Here is a 22,752-nt window from a genome sequence, read left to right on the forward strand (position 1 = left end):
AGACGTGTAAACAAGAAGTGACAAGGAATTGGAGGGATGTGGCGCACACACCCAGAGTTGTGCACCACTCGGGCGGAGGCTGAGCTTGCTGGAAGAGCGGACATCTGCACTACCCCCTGCCTGGAGGTGGGGGCAGGGATGCCACCCATGCCTCCCAGAGAGACTGGGATCTCTACAGATGGTTTTTATTGACCTTTTTTTTTTAGGCTGTAGTATCAGCATTTGCTGGTGTTGGGATCCCCGGAGGCATTGCTGCTACAGAGCAGCCCTTTGGCTGGGTGGGATGGTCCGACAGGCTGGCAGCCAGCTGGCGTGCCCAGTTTGTTGCAGAAGAGGTCACCTGTTCCTCGTTTTTTGTAAACCTGAGCTGTTTCTTCCCCAGTTCCCCACCTCCCCCAGCAGTCATTGCGGAGGAAGAGGGATGCCCCGTGGGTCAGTGACTTGACCCTCTTGCAGGTTCTTGACGAGCTGAGCCAGCCAGCGCTTTGTGGTGGTGTCATCCTTCAGGACCTGGGCGAAGGTGGTGTCCTTCAGCTGGTCAGGAAGGCACTGCCTGAGAGCTTCACGTGCCCTACATCAAGAGACAAGAAACGGGGCCCAACAAATAAACTCACAGGGGCAAGGGGGGAGCAAACCCCACTGGGGACACAGCATTCCTTTGCCTCGAGGTCTCCCTGGCAGAGCCAGCCAAGGAAAGCACTGAGCAGCAGCACCGCAGCACATGGCACTCAGCCAGCCAGTGCAGCTCCCACTCCTCATGCTAAAACCCAACAAGCCAGCCCCTGCACTCTGACACCTGTCAGTCAAGTGATGCAATGCCAGGAGATGCCAAGGCAACAAATGCACACCCAGCAGCTTTGGGCAGAGCTGCTGGTCAGCAGGAGATCAGTTTGTATTCTCTCAACTAAATTTCATCTGTTGGCTTCTACTGCTAACAGCTCGTCTGATGCAGAAGAGGGAGAGTACAGCATACCTTCCACCTCAGGCCCTCCCCTGTACGTTGTTCAATCTACATTTGAGCTCAGGCAGTTGTGAACTGCACAGATTGAATTTGCACAAGCCCTAAACAGCCTCTGTTTCTCCCACGTACCATAAATGGTACATATCCCAGGAGGGATTAGCAATAAAAACATCAAAGCAAAAAACCCACCCATCTTCTATAACGAGCTAAGGCTGGCAGACCAGGAACTTCGATTCCCACTAAGTGGGCACTGTGGAAAAGAACTGTGCTTCCAATGGAGAAGAAGCCCCTGCCCAGACTCCTAAAATGTTTACCTGGGGTTATCGGAAAGGCGAAGGTAGCAGCGGACGACATGTTTCAGCAGCCGTGCTGATGGCTCCTTGGAGAGCTGCAGGACCATTTTACCCTGTTTGACAGAGGCCAGTGCCACCAGTTAAAGTCTTTATAAGAACAGCTTCACGATCAGCAGAGACTGGGAAAGGCCATTAGATCACTTGCTCTGGCTTCCCACACAGCACAGCCCATTAACTTTCATCTGGATACCCCTGCATGGAGCCTGGCACTGCTTGCCAAAATGCCTTTGAGAAGGTATGACTTGGAAAGGGTTCTCCCAGCAGCTTAGGGAAAGCTTGTCTCATCTCTGTTTGGTTTTTACCTTCCCAGGTAAAAACCAGTGGTCCAGCTCTTTGTGAAATTAAAGAGAACCTGGGGTTTCCACCACTTGTGGAAGACAGACACATCTCAAACACTTTGATAAGCTCAGGCTGAGTCACCCCATGAGGTGTGTTCCAAGCTCCGCAACACTCCCTATTCTCATCTGCATTCCCTTCATTTCAACATCCTTTTAAGAGTGTTTTAAGTTTATTAGCAATAGCCTGGGAAGCCATGCCAAAAGACTGAGCTAACCCACACCACATGTAGCAAGATCCACATCTGGTCTTAGCATGCACCCAAGAGTTGTATTTTCTCTTTCTGCTACATCCCTCATGAAGCTGCTCCAGGGAGGCAAGGCCAGGGCAGATCTCCCCGGCCCAGCTTCCGTTCCTCACACTAAGTAAGACTTTGCACATGGCTGCACCTTTGAACACGCCCAGTCAAGTAAACAGTGCAGCTGCCTTCACACGCCTGCTCTGAAGGAATTTAACAGACTGCTTACTTGTACTGACTTCAGGAGTCAATCAAATCTGCCCAACAAGTTGGTTTTTTTCCTGTAAACTACTTTGGCTAGCACTAACCATTTTCCTCATTAGCCAAAGTCACCTGTATTTGGATATCCAGGCAGTTAGCAATTAGTAGGTCCCCCTCATCTGCCCTTTTTCAAGCTTCCTGTTCTCAGCAATTCCCCAGGATACCAATATTTCTTCAAAATAAAGAATTGCAAACTCCTCCAACATTTCCCAGATGGAAAATACTAACTTCCTCTTTTAAAAGCATCTAATACTTGTGTAAAATCTTACTCAGTTACCAGCAGACACAAAAGTAAATCATCACTCTCATGAGATAGGAGGTACACTAAACCGATTTTTGAAAGCACTGTGGAATATTGGTCCTGTCAGTGCTTCACCCAGTGACAGGACTATACCACAGCTAGGACTTCTTCCATGCTAACACTGCTTTACACACCCACATCCTTCTGTGTTCAAGGAACAATTCATGTTTGGGAATGGTATGGTCTCCTTCCTTCCCCTATCCCAGAGTTTCTAATTACATCCTTCACTTTGCCATCGAGCCAGATGTACTTCTATCAAAGTTGATTTTTTTCTTGAATGCAAAAATCATGTCACATTAAACGTTATGGATATCAGCTCACAATCATTCATATTTTCCTGTTTGTGGGTGAATTAGGAGGTAACGTTTTCTTTACATTTGCAAAAACAGACAAATAAATGTTCCTAATGAAAGCACAGCATTTAGTCAGAGAACCAGCATTGCTAAGTGCTTAACTTACTGCTGCATTTTCTTCTCCTGAGACTGCTCTTTAAAAAACAAACAAATGCATACAAAAGCATGGCAGTAACTATTCCAGGGCAAGCATGTGTTCCCCTCGGTGAGCTCAAAGATAAAGCTCAAGCTGGGGCTATTACTTCTGGGATGAAAAAATTATGAGTACCCAAACTTGTCCATTACAGGGAACAGGGGATGGACAGAAGTTGTCTGCTCTCTCCGTGTTCCAACACAAAAATTAGAGTATATGCAGCAGCCAGTAGGAGCCAGATTCAACAAAGAAAAAAAGGAGAGTGGCATTCCAGGCAGCAAACAGGAAAGTTGTGAATCTCCTTGGTCAAAGACACTGTGGATGCATAATGTTTCTATGGGTTCAAGGATAGGAACACTGGTGTTTACAGCACAGAAAACCCACAACTGGCCCCAGAAATCCAAAGCTCAAAGTAGGTGACAGCTATGAGACTGTTATGACAACAAGTATCATATACTTGCCCTGCTCCTACTCCTTCACTCAACCTGCTGCTCTTTCAGCCTGTTGTGAGAGACAGAAATGGGATGTGGATTCATGATCTGAACTGTGTGATCATTCTTACACAAAATTAAATCAATTTACATTCCACCAACAACTCTGAAAACTCTTTTCCCTCTCTGGAGAGGTTTACCTGTTTTATCTTGAGGACTCAGGATGTGTTCTCTTGATATGCAAAACAGAGATATCCAGAGGAAACATGGAAGCAGAGAGCTACAGTGTCACAAGCAATTAACCCAAGAATGATTTGCCTCCCTCATCCTGTGCTCCAGCCAGACAACAGTAAAGTTGCTGTTGAAGAAGCTGGCTGCTACAGTGTCATTCTGTCTTTCTTAAATACAAAAAAAAAAAAAACTTTAAAAACAAATGATCTTACCAGTATCATGGCAACATGGGAAAACCGCTCATAAGTCTGACAGATGTAAGCCAGCCCTGTGTCATCCAGGAGGATTTTCTGAAGAATAAACGTAGCAACCTAGAAAGGGGAGAAAGCAGAAAACAAAGCCTAAAAACAACTTATCTACCCTGAAAAGGGACAGCCTTTGTGTGGTGCTCTTTTCAAGGCAGCCCCAGAGCTGAAAGGCCTTTCAGTAGGCAGCAAATGCTTTATTCAGTGAAAATTAAAAGCCAAAAGAAAATGCAGGACAGTACACAATGCTTGGCATCTGTCTAAAGAAAAGAGATGTAAACAAATCAGAGTGTACAAGATGACTGGGTGCAGGTTGCATAAGACAGCAACTACTGCTGGGCCACTCAAGAGCAGCCTCAGGTTTTGGTTTGTTTGGTTTTTGAGAAGGTAAAAACTCCACCCAGACTTGTCCCAGCATTTCCAACAGGACAAAAGCCAACTCTGCAGGGTACCTGCTCCTGGTCAGTCAGAGATGAACAACAGAAAGTCTTTATTAAGACAAAAAAAACAGGTACCGTTTTGGAGAGTTCACTGCCAGACTCCATAATGCGTAAGCACAGGGGGATAATTTCTGTTGTCAATAAGAAATTTATCACTTCTTGCTCGTCAGTTTTCACCAAGGCACCTTGAAGGAAAAACAAAACACAAAAATCAATAAACAATAAATTTTTTCAAAAAATCTCACCTTTCAAAGAGGGCCTGGGCTCTGCCATCCCCAGGAACCATTCAGTCTGAACAGCAGGCAGAGCAACTGTTATCCTAAATATGTTGCAGCACATGGCTGGAGAAGAAATCATTTTGGCAGCCTAAAAGTAATCAAGCTGAGTTTGGGGGTTGTTTGTTTTTTGGAAAGGGGATACACTCTTGGTTCTCCCTCAGCAGTAACACAAACACAAGAGGATCATGCCACCCACAGCAACCTCTGGGAGGAAGAAATGCATTTTGAGACACTCTTACTTCACACATCGAGAGAGAAAGGTTTGGGGTAGAAAGAAAAAAAACCAGGATAAGGGGAAGACAGGGCAAATACACCTAAGTCAATAAATGACAGAAACCCAAAGAAAACCCAGCCTGCACCCACCTATCCCAATGTCTAGCTGGGAGGGCTGAGGGTGAAGGCAAGACAAGTCTGCAGGTGCTTGTACTCACAGAAATATATTTTTGTATTTTTAGTCTTCAGTGGGTTTTTTGTAAGTGAAAAGCTCAGTTCCTACACACTAAAAGGAACTTAGTGGAATTGCCTCCACAAAGAAACAGCTGCTCCTCTTAATACTACAGGACTCAGAAGATCTCAATATAAAGAAACCTCTGACTTTGTCACGCAAGTCTCTTTGCCCACAGCATGAACTGCTCTAACTCAACAGGACACCACTGCTCCAGCATTAGTCTGGCTGCTTACCAATCACTCCGAGGCTCGTGAGCCGCAGGTACTCAAACGGACGTGTCTTGCTGACTGTGTGCAGGAAGGGGTACAGGAAGAGAGGGATATGAGCTGCCAGAAAAGCTGACCTGTGGGAAAGGGAGAACACACAATGTGAGCAACAAGGAAAGCAAAGTGAGCGTACAATCCAGCACTACCACACAGAGCTTTAGGCTGCTGGACACCATTGCTGCTGCTCCTTAAAAGTGTGTAACAGTTCTATCTCTGATAGAAAGGCATGAAGTAAATTCTGCACTCGGCACAGCACAAAACCTGATCAGAGCACCTGATCTGTCAGTTGCCTGCATCGCTGCTTCCAGCTGACCAGGAACAGAGCACATGTTTTTATTACCTCTTCCTGCTACCCAGACCCTCTGCTATGCACATTCACTGTCACATTTCACTCTGCAGGCTCTCACTGGCAAGGACAGTCATCCTCATGCATGACAGAAATACAGAGTGGCTAACTCTAGGCATCACCACAGTTTAAATGTGCACAGACACCTTTTCCCCAAGAGCCCTCACACTGCCTTCTGGCAGTAGTGAAAAATACAGACTGCAGGGAGAAACCTGGAGATTGCTCTGCTAGCAGAGGGAAGCTCTCTTGCACGATCATCCAACATACTTCTTCCATTTTCAGTGTTCAAATTTTAAATGTAAAGGTGAGTACTGTAAAACTACCCTATTTATTTGGTTATCTCATGGAGGGTTGCTGTGTAACACTGCTTTGCAGCAGCTCGAAAACAACTTCAGCTGTGCTGCTGCTCAGCAGGAACAGAAGCATGAGATTATGGATCTCTGGGTAGTATAAGCTACTGATTTTGGCTGAACCAACATCATATTTTCCCCTGCTGACATTGGCTGGGCACAGACTGAGAAAATCTGAAGTCAGACATTGGCTGAGGACTCCAGAAATGGCTCTGCTACTGCTCCCTTACCTCATGCAGTCTCTGGGAAGGACAGTCCTACCCATTCCAGCCTTTCAACAGCTGGTCTAAATAACTGTAAGCTGCTTGTCTAAATAGATGTAAGCTCATTAAAACAAGAATCCTGCACACAGCACTGAACACAAAGGTGCCCTTAGCTCTGGTTGACCTTCCAAGAGCTGCCACAACGGAATGTTTTGGAAATTTGCAAAACCTTAGGATGATCCAAGGGATGCAACGCATTTAGAACCACCACAAAGCTGTATCCTGATAATCCATACAAACAAGTGAAAGCAGCAGGCAGCTGTCTATCTACCAGCTTTATGGTCTGTTTCACTTCTCTAGGTAAAAGAGAAAGGAGCTTATGTACTTCTGGAGTCAAACACACAGGCTGAGCTGTCAACATCAACACCTCTGAAAACTCACACATTTGGAAATGCTTACCTTGTTTCAGGGTGTGATGCAACACACTGTAGCAGAGCTAAAGCATTGCAGACTCTGTTGGACTGATGGGCTGTCAAAGTTGGAGGGTTGATGGATGGGTAAATATTTACAATTTCCTAAAAATTAACAGATATAGAGAAGTTAAAGGAGAAAAATACCAGAAAGCTACCCCAAAGCACATGCCTAGCAAGGAACTGCAGTGACAGCAGATGACAGTCTGCTTTCACCAAGCATCGCTTTGAAGTTACAACAGAGCCACCATGCTGCCCAGCAAAGGCAGAGCTGGGTCAGAGTCAATTTGACAAGGAGTCACAGGAATGCATTCAAACCCTTAGTTTCAGTAAAAAAAGGTTCATTTGATTTCTTGGCTCTTTACTACTGTAGGCTCTGTTTTGAACTTCCAGATCAAAGAGGCATCCTACAGGCAGAGGACACCCACTCTGCTTACAGTGTAGCTGCTGGTACTCTAACTCAATGCAGGGGAAGCAGCTGAGGCTGAGAAATCCAATTCAGAAATCTGCCTGCTTCCAGCTATAGCTCCCTTGTAATTTTCTTTGCTTGTCAGGGCCACTCAGTCAAGAGTTTGACATTGCCAGTGCTGCACTCTTTCTTTCCTCCTTGGAAAGAAACTACCAGATTTGGCATTGAGTGATAGCCAGTCATCAGCTGTAGAGTGGTTTGCCCAGCAATAAGCTGAGCTGCTCAGTTTCACATGAAATGCAGGTACCTTCCCTTGCAAGGGTATCTGCAGCAGTGAGCAGCATTTCCCTGCTGCCTTCCCAGGGGGGTCCCTGCAAGGGCAACCTTCTGACCAGAAAGTACACTCACGCAAAAGAAATCAAACCTGCAGTCTTAGGAGAAAGACTGTTGTGGTTCTGCTATGACGTTGTACTAAAATAAGCAGAATGGGATCCACAGGGAGCTCATACATCCAAGAACTTTCCTATTCTCCTCCCAACTATGTAAGCTGTCTAATTAGAAATATCAGTCTCACACGTCACCTTGATAATGATGATTAACGGCAAATGAGCTTCCCACATCTGCTCTCCTCACATGATCTATCATAGATCATATTCCCAGCAATGGCAGTAAGGGATCCCACCAGTGCCTCCCCAGATCCCCACCATGGACACACAAGCTCTGACACACGCTGGTGCTGCACCACGGGCAGTCTGACCCACCTGAAGGAGCGCTGCGATGGTGCCAAACGAGTGCCACAGCATCGGGGCGAGGTCAGGCACAGACTCGCGCTTCTTGCTCAGCTCCAGCAGCGCGTTCTCCCGTGTCTCAGGGCTGGACAGCTCATTGATCCATTGGTAAATCTTTTCACGGTCAACCTGAGCCAGCGCTGTTGGCACAGGCTGGGAGGGAGACAAGAAAACTTCAGTCCAAACGTTTTATCCAGTTCTCAACCAAACCCTTTCCACAACCTGTCAGAATGGCCAAAAAGTGCTCAAGAAACTCCTGAGCGAAGGGGTGAGAACTAAAGCTCCTTCAAGATGCCCTGGACATGGATCCATCCCTTCCTTAGATTAGCATTATCACTTCACCTACTGAAAATGCAAAGGCTTTACTTTCTGGCCCGACTTGACAAGCGGATTAAGAGAGACTGTCTCAACAAGGAGTACCTTGTAACTTCATTCAGCAATGTGAGAGCCAAGCTGCTGCCTGCCTGTGCCAGCAGAGCTCCCAGGGAGTGACAGCTATCATTTGTTCCACCTGCATTTAGCACGCATTCATTTCAAGCTTCAAGTGCAAGATTCCATTAATTCAAAGTAAAGCAGATGCTACCTTTTTCCCCTCCAAAACCACCCATGACATTGGAAACTGCCAATGGGATTCACCCAATGTACATGAGAAAAATATTCATACGAATAATAGAAAAATTCTCACTACTCCAACACCAGCATGACAGGGGCCACAGCCAGTAACACCTGCTGTTTCCAATGGTTCATATTCATCCCAGGTACTTTGTCCACATGCATGGAGCTAAAAGGGAATTTTTCAAGAATGATTCTGTGCAGGATCTCAGGGTGATTTGATTACTGTTCAAAATAAACCCAGAGAAGGGTAGATCTGTATTCATAGTCAAGACCCATTTTCTACTACTCAGGAGAAATACAGAATTTCTCTTCTGCCTCTCTTGGAACATCAGGGAAAGAACAGAATCCAGGTCAACAAGTTCTCAAAACAAAAAAATAAGGAAGGAAAAGAGAGATTATCATAGTTTCTGTGGAGAATGCCATGCATAAGCCTTCCAGTGAAAGTCTGTCTCACTGCTGCTCCTGAGCCAGCCCTCATGCCACCAGCTCTGCATTTCCCTGCGCAGGGCAATCCCAGCTGGGAACAGGACTGTGTTTCCTTCTTTGTTTTTTAAACCCCAACTGAAACTCTTCAGGCGCTCATCACAACAGATGTGAGCAGAGCCTGTACTGCACTGACAGCAACGCTACCACCAAGCAGCTACCACCAAGAGACACAAGAGAACACAAGGCAGTTCAGGAACTGAAAGTGGCTGGAACCAAACCTGAAGCCACATGGCAGAGGCAGTACCAGAACTACCAGAGGGATGGAGAGAGACTTAAGCTTTGGCAGACACTGGCAGAGCTTTCTGTTTCTGTGAAGGTTTCCCTCCTCTGTTCATCCCCATTTTATATCCATAGTCATGTCTCCAGAGATTCCTCCCCAGCTATGGGACGTCTCTCTCCCCCAGCCATTTTCATCATATTATTTAACATAAATGTTTATATATAAGCCAATGTAGTGTTATCAATCCCTGTACTCAAGGGTTCAAATACCTTTTTAGATGTTTATCTTTTCTCCTATCCTCTTTTTTTTCTCACTGTTGTGCTTTAGGAATGGTATTCTCCAATGTAGTGCTTCCACTGAAGCCACTCCAAACCACAAGCCTCACTCATTCCCCCCTCTGCCTTCAGGCTACTGCAAAAATTAACCCTGTCCTGGCCAGAACCAGGACAATCACCTACTCAATTTTAAATTTTATTTTTTTTTGCAAAATCTCACACTAAATTAGTAATCCTGACAAGTTTATTGTGGCCTTACAGCTGTGAGTGCAATTGCAATGGCAACTTCTACAGTGAAGCTGAAAAAGAGAAGAATCAACAGAGCTCATTTGTTTTTATTTGGGGTGCTGGAGTGACAAGCAGTGTACAATAATGTTGTTATATTTGCATTATCTAAAGCTTCCATCTATTTTTCTAGACTCACTGGAAGTTTCAGTTCCTGTAAGCTTAAATACATCGGCCCTTTACAAGCACAATCATGTGTTTGTGATCCCTAGAGAACACTAAGTAGATTTTCCACACAATTAAGTTTATGATGTCCAATATCTGCCTCAGCCAGAACAAACTGCTTTTCACAGGCTCTACAGTTGCTCCTTTCGCTTTAAACAGAAAAACATATTTTTTCCTAATTTCCTACTTCATTGCTGTTTCTTCTTCTAAGACCCAAAATTCTGGGGAACTCTGAGGGCCACACAAATCCTGTAAGCTCCAAGACAGAACCCTGTCAGGCAGACTTTCTTTTGAACACAGGGAAAGTGGAATTTACCAACAGTATCACAGCAGAAATTCACCACCCCTGCACACACTATGAAAGATCTTGTAACACCTTCCTCAGGAGAAAAAACATTACCTCAAACATCCATGCCCGATTACACCTCCAACAATCACATAACAAACAGATTTATGCAAATGGCTTTTTCTTCCTAACTGAGCAGTTGCTGCTACACACACTGGTAGAAGCACTGGTCAGCCAAAGCAGAATGTTGACTAACTGGATACATGTGCTTTTTCAACTATTTTGACAGATCATCTGCTTAAAAACAGCAAAGTGAACTTTGAACTTCCATAGCAGCAAATCAGGTGATTTGATATGGGTTTTCAATGCCTTACAGCTATTTATAGAGTGCTATTTCTCAAGCACTCTATGAGGTCCCCAGGTCTGAAACAGAAGTGTCAGCTATGCCATCACCAATGCTCTGGCTCACTACAGCTTTATCACAACAGTGTTCACACCCCTGAAGGGACTCCTGAGCCAGTTCATGGCCCTACTAAGAGGTAACGTTATTTATCACAGGTCCTGAGCACATTTCCAGAGCCAAACTCCCTTCCCTGTCACCTTTAGTCTAACCGTATTAACTAACTGTGGTAAGAAACATTTAAATACAGAACTACCTGGTAGCACAACCTAGGTATAAACTAAACATGCATTCAAGTGAGTCCTGAAATAAAGTTGACATCTATTCCTAAAGCAAATTTTTTTCTTAAAACTGTCTTGAAAAAAGAGAGGTGGCTAGAATACATATCGTGGATTAATGGGAGATACATATAATGGGGGTCCTTCGTGCATTTCAACAAACACTTAGGAATTAGATTGCTATAAAAATGTAAATGCTCATTAAGAGAGTTCACTGTGATCTTGCACACCCTTCTGTGCTCTGAAATGCATTACTTTAAATCAGAATATTTGCCAGCACTCCAGGAAACAGCTAAAGTCACGAGCACTTGAACAAAGTGGGAAAACTTAAAAAGTTCTCTCAATTCCTGTTCATCGAACTTGACTCACTCATTAGCTTGTTAGTTCAAGCACACCCTTGAGCTAAGTTCATTTGAAACAGCTCTAACTGCTGGTTTGCAATACACCTCCCACACCCAACATACACAAGACTAAATCAGCTCTAGGAAGTCTCACACACACCATGAAGGTGCATTTGGAGAAGTGAAAACCAAACCACAAACCCACTCTGGTGGGAGATCCGAGACAATAATCACATCCTTCAAACTCAGCTTCCACTTTTGAACCCACCCAGGCCAAGACACAGTTCCACTCCGACCAGCCTGAACATCACGCACCACATCCCACTTAAGCAGTCTCCTGAAGGGGATAAGAGTAAGCACCACCTACAGATAGCACTGCACTGCACGGTACTGGGGGAAAAGAGAAGCAGGAACAGGCAGCCTCTGCCTTTCCTTCTGCTCACCTGCTGCCCTAAGGGTCTTTTCCTTACCTCCTCTTTCCCTCTGCAGTGAAGACTAGAAGTAAAACAGCTCCTCAGAGGGCAGAAGAGGTGGGTAGGCATGCAGGAAGTGTCACGAATGAGTGTTTTAAGGTCACTTGAAGAAGAGGGTCTACTCTGAACCTTGTGAGGGTCTTCCTTATCATCCTTACTCTTACCCTTTTCTTCCTCGCCCAAGCCCCTGGGAATAATTTTAGGGGTTAATTTTTGGTTGTAGGTTGATTGATTTTAGATTTTTGTTTGCTTTTTCTCCCTGTACTTTAACCAGCTAGTGAGCAGTTGAGCAAACCTTGCCAACGAACTCTGTCGCACTTCTGCTCTTACATTAAACCTGCTTTTGTCGATACCTTTGCTGGCGATTCTTTAAAGTGACATCAAAACAGTCATTCGCGACAGGACGCACCCAGACGCAGGGAGGGAGGGAAAGCCCTACGCAACGCACACCAGGCGGAGGATGCAGAGCCGGGACACCCAGCGGGGAAACCCTCGGGGCCCTTGGACGAGCCACGCCGCCCCACGAGCAGCACAGCCCGGCCCGGAGCAGCCCCAGAGGAGCGGTCGGAGCGAGACTGCTGCCAAAGAGACCCGCAGGGACGGAGCTCACCAAGGCTCCGCCGCCCCGCGGGCCCAAGTCCGCCCGCCGCGCTCCGGCCGAGGGAGAGGGAATGGCCCCTCGCAGCGACGAGCGGCCGCGCCCCCGCTCCCCGCGCAACGGGGGCCCCTCCCCAGCGCCGTCCCGCCGGCTCACCGCGGCCGTGGCCAGGCTATGCATGGTCGGTGCGTGGGCGCGGTGCCGATACCCCCTCAGGCCACCGCAGCCATCACGGACCCGGAGCCGCCGCGACCCTTCACCCTCCGCGCGGGGCACGCTGGGAACGGGGAGGCGGGACAGCGCCTGCGCGGGCCAGGGGCGCGCCGGGAAGGCGCCGCCGCGCTGACGTGAGCGGGCGCGCGTCGCGCGGCGTCTCGCGCTGCCGCCGCAGCCGGTTCCCGCCATCCGCCGCCAGGCCCCGCCCCCCCCGGGCCTTACCCCGGGACCCGCCGGGACCGCAGGTACCGGGAATACCCCCCCCCCGCTGCCGCCTCCTCCTCCTGTTTCTCCTCCCTCTCCTACTTTTTCCCGCTCCCGCTGGCTGCGCGCCCCTCCCGCCGCGCGGTGCCGCCTCCTCTCAGAGCGGCCCGGCCCGGCCCGGCCCGGCCTGGGCGGCGCTCCCCGTGTCCCTCGGGCGGGCGGGCGGACGGCGAGAGGGAAATGGGACCCACTCCATGGAGGAGAGGGGACGCCGCCGGGCCGGGCCGATCGCGGGATGCCCCGGGGAACCTCCCCGATAGCGCCGCCCTGGCTGAGCGCGGGGTCCGCTCCATTCATTCCATCGGGGTTTTGTCGGGAATGCGCCCCGCCGAGCTGCCTGGGACCTGCGGGGCTGTGTCTCGCACCGGGGCTTTCCCGGGCGGTAAGCGGGAGGAGCCGGAGATCCACCGCCGGGTGCCCGTGGGTGCCGCGCCGTCCGAAAGGAGCTCCTTCTCCCTCTTGCCCTTCCTCCGAAGCTTTGGTTCCCATTTCTTACCGACTTTTTTCGGGCGCTTTCTTTTCCTTTCCTTAAATCCGCTGGCGTTGTTTTAAGGATTTTCGAGGACTTTTGTGTCTGGAATTGTGTCTGCTCAGCTTTCAGCAATGAGAAATCAGTGCATTGCTGCCCAGACGGGGAGAGATTTTATTAATCTAAGTTCCCTTCACTGCTGTCCAGCTCTTCTTCGCTATGTTTAAAAGTGGCAGTAAAACGGTTTTATCAAACTTCTGTGGAAAGTTCAAGCCACACTTCTGTCTCCCTTTAGCCACTGTTTGGCCTGCCGAGTGATACGTTTCTCCTTCTTAACAGGTTTTTCAGGTGGAGCACAGCTGTTCTTGTTAGCTCTTTTCTGTGAGAAAGCATGGCTCTGTTAAAGGTGCACGGACCTGTCCGGATGCGCAGCATGCAGACTGGGATTACAAAATGGAAAGAAGGGAGCTTTGAAATTGTGGAGAAGGACAACAAAGTGAGTTTAGTAGTTCACTACAATGTTGGAGGAATTCCAAAGACGTTTCAGGTATGCCAGATATTAAGGCTTTTGTTTTAACAGTGTGTGGATTGTGCTCTCTTGTGAACAGCTGTCCTCTTCAAGGCTATTAAGTGTCACACAAACTTCCCTCTGTCACTCTTTCTTGTTCCTAGTTTCCTGAACACTAATCCCTTTGTATAGGTATCCAGTAAATTATTTACAAGTATTGTTAAAGGATCTGCCAAGATCGGCATCAAGATACCACTGAATGGGAAGAACCAAAAAGGCAGAGAAAAGTTACTAAAGTATACAGCATTGTGGATCATGTTTCAGATTTTTGGAACCTGTAACCTTTCTGTTACTGGCACATTTGCCTTATCTAGAGGTGAAGATCCTGAACACTTTGTACTTTCTGTTTTCCCAACTGAAGTGTAATGTTGTTAACACACTGGTAGCCTGTCGCTTATTTATACAAGACTCTGCTGAACAGTGGTTGTTACTCTTTTCGGTTTTAAATGCGGGTACAGATCACTGTTAAAGGTTCTCTTGAAATATTCAGCCTGAATTTTTCTCATTCTATAGTTATTTTTGGTTCAGGCTTCTTAGCTTCTCTGAAAAAATGCTCCAAACCAAAAGAGAAGTGTTTTTTTTCTCTAAGAAATATATAATGTTTTAAAAATACGTAAAGGATACAAGAGCAGTTGGAATAAAAAAAAATCCCATCTTACCAACTTTGCAATAGCCTCAACTGATGTAAATGTTGGCTTCTGCTTTTTCGTGCCACTGTTGTTTTTTATCAGTAGTTTTTATCAGTTCACCAAGCCTTTCTCTGAGCCGTTTATTTCTGTGTGTGGACGCTGTGGAGAAAAGTTCACTTTACTTTTGAAAGATTAGGTTTTGCTGCCTTAGTGTGCTGCAGAGTCTCAGCAAAGAATCTGGAGGCCTGTGTTACCTTGAAATCAAGGCGTGAGGAAATCATTAGCTGGGCATAGTCCCCACCTGTGTTGCTGGAGACTTGAAAAGAATCATTTGCCTTCTCCTGAAAAGAATCATCTGCCTGTGTGATGCTGTGGCCACAAGTTTTATTTAATCCAACAATGGACCATGTTACTCCTGAGGAGGGTGGTCTCTTCTGCCACTCATGCATTCCCTGGGCGCTTGTTCTCACATACTCCTTTCTGTCTGGATGAGTGATGCGGTGTGACAGTGACTGGAAGAGTGGTTCCAGGGGGAAGATGAGCCTACAGAACAGGCAACCATGGCCTAGAGGGGCAAGTTTTCTCACATCTGCTGTCTCTGGCACTTGTCAGATCTCTTTGTGAGCTCGGTGGAGAGTTTTCATGTGAATTTGGGGAAAGGACTGGGTGCAGTATCTATCTAGTGGAGGGGGTGATAGGGCACCGTGCAGCCAAGACTGCAGCAAAGGAAGAAATGATGCATCATTAGACCAATTGTTTTTGTTTTGATGGTGGTTATTGTTCATCAGGACCTACTTACTGGTCCTGTTCATCCATCAGCCACATGGCCACTGGCACAAGAGCACTGTTGGGAGCCAGCAGCAGGCAGGGAGAGCTGCCTGCCCCCTGTGCAGGCAGGCTTGTGTAGTTTGTGTGAGCTGGCCCCAGGCTGTCAACGTGCACTTCAGGTGTGACAAATTCCTGATAATCTTGCTTTAGAAGTAGCATTCCCTATTTTTTGACAAGTTGCTCTGGGAGAACTGTGGGTGATTTCCCTGCCTTTTTTCTTAGTTTTCTGTAATGGAACATTTGGATGGATCCAGGGTTATATTTCTTTCTGCAGTGACTGGTGTGTCATCAACTTTCTTATGTCAGATGATATGTTTTAATACCGTTTCAGAGCTTTGACTAAATTGTCCGAGATGCTAGATCTGTATTAAGAGAAATACTTTGCTTACCCCCCCCAAGACTTTGTGACACTGACTGAGTCATAACAGGTGCATGGAGAGTAGGGGTGGAGTCCTCTCATGCCAGCATTTTGAGTTGAAATGGATTGTTTTGCACTGAGATGGTGAAGTAACTGTAATACCTTTGCACTGGGCTCAATATTTTAAGAGAGGGTGAAAAACTTGGAGCCCATTATTCAATTCTTAGGTCTTTGAAGACATTTTTTAGCTTATATTTAAAAAAAACTAAAATCAAACAAACCCCCAACACCCCACCCCAAAAAAAGCAACCCAAAATACAAGGATTGAGCACAAAGTGTAACGTTCCCAGCAAAACCAACCCTTAGTTTCTGATTCAGGTGGCTTACCAGCCTCTCTTACAAGCTCCTGTTGTGTCTAGGTTGGTTTTCCAAGAAGCCAGAGATCTTAATGGAAAAAAAAGAAATCGTGCTGGTGGACAATGGGACGTCTTGTACTATCTTGCTCTTTTTGAGTTATCCTCAACCTGTGTAAATAGCAGAGCTTTTACCCAACAGCCAGTTCTTAGAGGTGACTTAGCATGAAGTAACAATTAAGTACGGTTATAATAAAGTAGCAGTGGCATCATTAGGGAGAACGAATTCTTACTAAAATTATTCTTGTGCTCATCCATAATCCTGAAAGTTTTGACACCACTTAATTGTTATAATGTTGCAAACAGACTAAGCATGTTTCTTACTGACTTACTGCTTCAGCAAATTTTTTAAGCCATGTCAAATCTGTCTTCTCTGAGAGGAAATTGTAAAGCGAGTAGAAGTTTGTATTTAACATTTGAAACTTTCCCCATCTGAAATTATATTTCAAACTTGATGTTGAAGTTTTAGCAAAATGGGACTTTATGAAGTTGTTTTTCCTTTATGTTCGGAAATGCCACACTCAGTAGGAAAGCAAGTTTCAGAAAGCTTACCTGGGAGCATAGGGACTATTGAGTGATAGTGATACTGTCTTTTCAGTTCTGTCGGATGCCGAGGTCACAGATTGCATTAATTCTGTGAGGTTTAATGTTTACTTGAAGTGGAACGAGATGTATTTTGGCCTTTTAAAATTGGATTTATCTTTATGGTCACTTTCTTGTTTTCAGCTAAGCCATAACATTAAAACTGTGACCTTACGACCAAATGGCAGAAAACTGTGCTGCCTGATGCTAACACTAAAGGATACCAGCTTCCTGACCATTGATAAGGTGCCATTAAAAGATGCAAATGAAATGCGGATGTATTTGGATGCAGTCCATCAGGACAGGGTTCATACCGGTAAGTGCAATTGTTCTAAGTCATGTTGTAGCAGTTTGGAGTGGAGCAGTGTTGTGTTGTTGTTGATTTTTTTTTTTTTATCATCATGGTTTTATCATATCCAACAATAACTAAGCCCCAAATGGCTGCTCATTCCCTCTTCCCAGTTGGGTTGGGAAGACAATGAGAAGAGTGAAAATGAGGAAACTTGTGGGTTGAGACAAAGATAGTTTAGTAGGTAAAGCAAAAGCTGTGCACGCAGGCAAAGCAAAACAAGGCATTCATTCACCACTGCCCACGGGCAGGCAGGTGTTCAGCCATCTCCAAGACAGCAGGGCTCCATCATATGCAACAGTGACTTGGGAAGACAAACACCATCACTGTGCCTCCCTTCCTCCTTCCCTAGCTTCATATACTGAGCATGACGCTGCACGGTGTGGGATATCCCTGTGGTCATTTGGGGTCAGCTGTCCTTGCTGTGTCCCCTCCCAGCTTTTTTTGCACCCCTAGCTGCCTCATGGGTGGGGTGGTGTGAGGAGCAGAAAAGGCCTTGACTCTGTGTGAGCACTGCTCAGCAATAACTAAAACATCTCTATGTTATCAACACTGTTTCCAGCACAAATCCAAAACACAGCCCCATAGTAGCTACTGTGAAGAAAATTACTCCAACTGAAACCAGCACACACCTTTTGTGCATTTTCTCCTTGTGTTACTGGCTTTTTTTGCATTTGTGTCAATGCTTCAGAAAGAAGCATCTGGTCTTGAACCCCATTTTTTGTTTTGTACCTTTCTTGTGCTGAATGATAAGCAGAGATTAACATAAAGGATTTGTTTATATTGTAAGTACGATGGTATTTGAAAAATGCTTGTCTGTTTATCAGACATGCACAGTCTCTTTGCTTTTCATTTTACCTCTTATTTCATTTTGTTCTTTTTAAGGATAGGAACTTTACTGCCAAGTGACTAAATGACCAATATCCATAAACATGTGCTTATGTCTGTGCACTCAGAATATTGTAGTCTGTTGGCAAGAAATCTAGCATGTCCTTTCCAAAATCAACTCCAGCTAAACAGCATTTTACAAATAGGAATGCCAATCACTTAAATGACAATCAAATCAAATATTGTGTACTTTTCCTGTTAGCTGGGAAACCCTCTCAAGGATCTGGCAGCTTTGGAGGTGTGCTGGGCAGCAGAACCACACAGAAGGAAGCTAACAGGCAATTCTCCTATATAGAGAACCAGGTTTGTTTAATTGTTCGAATTTTTCCTCTCTAATTTTATTTTATTCCTCTCTCCATCTCATTCTCTTATTGTATGCTGTAATAGCACTGTAAATACTTACTTTGCATCCAAAGTCTTTGTAATCTAGAGAGCTTGGAATAAATGTGTACAGGGTGGTTGGCAATGGTGTTTCTTGTTTGTAAGGAACTATATCTTATGTATGAGTAAGAAAGGTCAGTGTCTGGCTGTGGAAGGCAGAATAATATGTCCTTCACATATAAGCTATCAGGCAGAGAAGAAGCAGAAATAGAAGGAAAGTACATGATTAAGGCTTGCTTCTCACATAGTTCTGAATCTCCCATTGTTTTATGCTGGACACCTTACGTATCAGCTAACCATGTGTTAGTCAGAATAGGTCTTGATGAGTTTAGCAGACTTCAGATCAAAAAGCTGCTGACCCAGCTTTGTATCAGAATAAATTTACTTAATTTGTGGCATTCTGCTCACATTTTTGTGTAAATTTCACGGAATTTTCCCCAGAAGTGGTTTTCCTTCAAAATATTTTTTCTTCCTTTTCTACCCAGATCTCTTGATGTATCTACCAACTTTAATTTACTCTGTTATCTCTGTGAATATACTAGTATTACTGCCCTGAAAGAGACTATTTTTGACATTGTTCCAAAACAAATTTTACATGTTGCTTAAAGGCAATCTCACAGTAAAAACTTAAGGCTGTGTATACATTGATGAGATTAGACATGTTTAGTTTTCAAGTCTAAAATTGAACAACATTCCTTAATCAACCAATTATTGGCCCTTTCCATTGCATTACACATGAGGCTTGCTTGTCTCAAGGCTATCAGGGCATTGTTTTAATTATGTGGGGTTTAATACTGCTTTTTAATTTTTTTTATTAAAAAAAAACTTTTATTAAGCAACCCAGGATTGATCTGGAGATAGTTAGGAATCATGCCTTGGGTCATACCTAGCGTCAAAGATTGTAAAGGAGATTTTAAAAACTAAAATTCAGCTGACTTAGCATTAGAAAAGAAAAGTGGTTACTGCAGTAGAGTTTCATGCTTACTACTTGCATGATACAAAAACTTTAGCTGTGTCTAGTTAGTGTTAAGCTGTCTGAATCTATTAGAGATAGCATGTCTCTTCTTTTGGATGCTACACTGTAGCAAGCAAAGCAGTGGCATAAATTATAGCTTGGACTAGAGATGGTCCTGTTTTTCACTCTTGGGTCGTCTCCCTGGCCCCTTCCACTTGGGTTTTGCAGACTCCTCCCAAAAGAGTGACTGTGGAAAGTAAGGAGGAAAATACATTTCGCAAGGTGCTGGGCACCCCAGCAAGAGGCTCTGTTAAGAATTCTGCTGGAGCTGGGACACCAAGCAACAGGGTGAACATTTCAGCATCCGCTGCATCGTTGGTCCCTCACAGAACGGGCTTGTTGGAGAATCGGTAGGAGGGTTATCCTCTTTATGATATTGCTAAAATTTAGCTCTTCATAGAGCAGTGGAACTCAGTACACTGAGACATAAGAAGGAAATGTATTTCTTCCTCCAGTTTTGCTGTTACTTTTAACAGGGTGTTAACACGTGCTTTTGTAGCCTCTGACTGGTACTGGCACTAGAGCTTTAAGTACAACTTAAGAGTTGGGCAGGCCAGATTCTTCTCTATATGTTATAAAAGTGGAGATTGCAGAAGATGGGTGCAAAATGTGTGGAGAGCATTGAGGAGTTCTGTTCACTTGGAAGAGAGTAATTTACTGACCTTCCCGAAAGAACGAGCGCTTTACAAATTTTTCTGTCATCAGTGAGAAGAGGAAAAGAACACAACCTCCTGGTTCGGAAATGAGTGAAGATTATCCCAAAGAGAATGATTCTTCAACGTAAGTAACAGTTGTTTCTGATTTTTAAACTCCTTGTTCATTTATAAGGATACATTTTTCTGTAAAGAATGCCCTCAGCCACATGATACAGACCAGTCAACTTGTGAACACATTGGGTGCTTGATTTGAGGGATGTGTTCAGGATTAATAAGGGAAATACAAACTACTGTAGCAGTTGATTTGCAGGGACTGGAACATGCAAATTTTGTGTCATCTTTCTTTAGTCAGTTATGTCAGGATTGTCTTGTGTGCTATATGTGTATAGCAATAGATACCTTCTTTATTGAACTTGCTTTGACCCTTTTCAAAACAAAATTGATAAAGGGAAATTGCACTTTGGAGAATAAGCTCCATGTGTTTTAAATGTGAGTAAGAGGGCTTGTTTAAATAAATTGGTTAAACTTACCTGTGAGTGAAGTTCTACTTTTCCAAGGTCAAGTATCAAAGATGATAGGAGAGAAATGCTTTAAAACAAGTTGTAAATATCAAGCAGGAGTATCCCATGTCTTCCATAACTGCACTGCCTTCCACTCTTCTATCTGTAGGAATAATAAAGCCTTGAGTGATCCAGCATGGAAGTACTTGAACAGTAGCAGAGAGAAACAGTTGAATCTGAAGCAGGCTGAGGAAAACAGGACATCAGGTAAAAAAATAAAGCCTAATAATACCTAACTTTGACCACTATGATTTTGATATTGGTTTAGCAAGTTGCTGCAGAAGTGGTTTTACCTAACCCCTTTTCCCTATGCCACTAACTTCTCTGCTTCCTTCAGTGTGTGCATGTGATGCAAACAACTCACCTTCGTTTTGAAAACCTGCCCTGCTCTTGACCTTTGTTCTTGGGTGCTGATGCCAGCCCAAACAAGCAGCTTCAAACTCCAAGCTGCCCTTCCCCTTGAAAGGGAATTTCTGTAAACACCTAAGGATTTCCTTTTTGCTTTCTTTCATGTTTATTTTTACACATTCCCTTTGCTGTTAATGCCTGTGTGAACTGTAGGCCATTTTTTTTTCTGTTTTTATGGTTTACTGTTTATTTTTGCTTCCTTATATCTTCCCCAGAAGTTACAGGGGGTGTTTTGAGGCCAGGACTTTAGTCCTGTTTGTACCAAAGTTCTTTTGGATACTGTTGTGTGAGAAGGCTTTATAGACAATACAGAAATACTGACAGTATGCAGATAAACTAGTAAGCAGCACCGTTCTTCAGTTTTATGAATAAATACTTAGCTTCTTTCTCCATAAAGACAAATGCATTCAAGATCTTGTTTTTATGGAGAATGCTGGTGGATGCATTCTTTTTTTAGTGGAGCTGTGATGGCACAAATGAGTTGCTGGAGCAGCCAGTAAGGTGAATGTTTACCTCTGAACAAAAATCTGGTTTGCTCTTCCAGAGTCAGAGTCTGTGAGTCTAGAATATACCTGCAAGTTTCAGTAACAGTATTGTAAACTTCCTTCATATATCTGCACTTCTGAAAGTTGCGTGGCTCAAACCGCTTCAAGCTGGGAGAGAAGCAAATGGTTGTTCATTATCCAAACTAAATTACACTGTGATTCATCGTAATAGGTGACTTTTTGACTCTTGAGAGCATTTTTTTTTATGTGGCACCATCTGAGGCATTAGAGTCTCAGGATCTGGCACAATGATATCGTAACGATGAAATACTCATATTTTGCCCCAAGTATATAGTAATTTACTATGGAATTAGGAGTGGGAAGAGAAGCTGTTTTCACTTCTGCATATTTACCTGAGTATTTATGTTGAATTTCGAGAGCACTGTCTTGGAAATTAGTACTGACTTTTCTGTTACGTGTATCTTGTCTATTTGAACAAGAGTCAGATAGTTATTAATTTTCAGGTAGTTAAGACCATTCAAAGACTTGATAATATTTCATGTTGCACTTGGGCTTTGATGGAGATTATGGTATTAAATTCAATTAAAACTCCAGCATGTTTTTACTCACATGTGATTAATATTCACATTAGTACTTGTAAGTATGTGTGTTAGTAGTCTCCCAACCAATTCTGGAAGACAATATTTGAGGATTTTTAAACCTTTTGACTAAATACTTTCAAACAAGTTGTATAAGTAGCTGTGTAACCTGGAACAAAATGTCCTGCCTCTCTTTCTGTTTTAAAGGTATTTTACCACTGCAGTCGTCATCCTTTTACAGTAGTCGGTCCTCTTCAAAAGAGTACTCCACTGGTAGTTCCACCCTGGACAGGTAGGACTGATTCACTAGCAAATGGCAGTTGTTTCCCAGGAATTAGGCTCTTCAGTTTCCTGTGTGTTGATCACATGGTGCTTATATGCATATTCTTTCCTTCAGGAGTATGATCTAGATATTCTATATGGCTGCAATTGCACTGGTTACATCTACAAACTCTAGTTACTGCTTGCAATAGACTTTATAAAATCACCCAAGTCTGTTATAGTCATTGTGAATGACTCTAGATGGTTCAAATTATATATAAACTCTGGAACTTAGCCTGAATCCTTGTTTTCATTTTTCCCAAGTAGATAAATGGCATTCAATTCTATATTTTAATAACACTATTTTAGTAGTACTGAATCCTGCTGAGCTTGGGATTCTTCTGTGTTAGGTGCTGTGCAATCAAACTCTTGGTCTCTGCCCTAGATAGATGAGATACAAGATCAAGGAAGAAAGGAGGCATTGTCCATGCTTTGAATGTAAGGAACTTAGGTCCAGAGCTATTAGGTTACAAGAACAAGAGGCTGATAATGAAGACTCT

The 22,752-nt window shown here is 44.4% G+C and overlaps 2 protein-coding genes across 4 annotated transcripts in view; one reads left to right on the forward strand and one right to left on the reverse strand.

Annotated features, from left to right (window-relative positions):
* Positions 1–169: 169 nt before the first annotated feature.
* On the reverse strand, positions 170–12,554 carry CNOT9 (CCR4-NOT transcription complex subunit 9). Of its 2 annotated transcripts, XM_064661234.1 has the most exons (9): positions 12,420–12,534; positions 11,663–11,852; positions 7,815–7,994; positions 6,634–6,749; positions 5,243–5,352; positions 4,359–4,468; positions 3,811–3,909; positions 1,276–1,367; positions 170–571 (listed from the first exon to the last, which is right to left on the reverse strand). In XM_064661234.1, the coding sequence occupies exons 2-9, from the start codon at positions 11,732–11,734 to the stop codon at positions 403–405; spliced, it is 948 nt and encodes a 315-aa protein (XP_064517304.1). In that variant the 5' UTR covers positions 11,735–11,852; positions 12,420–12,534; the 3' UTR covers positions 170–402. The 2 variants fall into 2 exon arrangements, with proteins under 2 accessions (XP_064517304.1, XP_064517303.1); XM_064661233.1 differs by lacking the exon at positions 11,663–11,852 and having other exon boundaries at positions 12,420–12,554.
* A 34-nt stretch (positions 12,555–12,588) lies between these two features.
* Positions 12,589–22,752, forward strand: part of USP37 (ubiquitin specific peptidase 37) — a 35,820-nt gene continuing 25,656 nt past the window's right edge. For both annotated transcript variants that reach the window (XR_010431988.1, XM_064661195.1), the window contains exons 1-8: positions 12,589–12,724; positions 13,552–13,759; positions 16,735–16,906; positions 18,030–18,130; positions 19,392–19,573; positions 19,929–20,003; positions 20,549–20,646; positions 22,139–22,223. Coding sequence is in view for 1 of the 2 variants with exons in the window: in XM_064661195.1 (XP_064517265.1) it covers positions 13,604–13,759; positions 16,735–16,906; positions 18,030–18,130; positions 19,392–19,573; positions 19,929–20,003; positions 20,549–20,646; positions 22,139–22,223 (869 nt within the window). In the remaining variant the exon portion in view is untranslated. The remainder of the gene's footprint in view (positions 12,725–13,551; positions 13,760–16,734; positions 16,907–18,029; positions 18,131–19,391; positions 19,574–19,928; positions 20,004–20,548; positions 20,647–22,138; positions 22,224–22,752) is intronic.

The sequence above is a fragment of the Pseudopipra pipra genome, chromosome 7 (genome assembly GCF_036250125.1).
Source record: "Pseudopipra pipra isolate bDixPip1 chromosome 7, bDixPip1.hap1, whole genome shotgun sequence".
Lineage (NCBI taxonomy): Eukaryota > Metazoa > Chordata > Aves > Passeriformes > Pipridae > Pseudopipra > Pseudopipra pipra.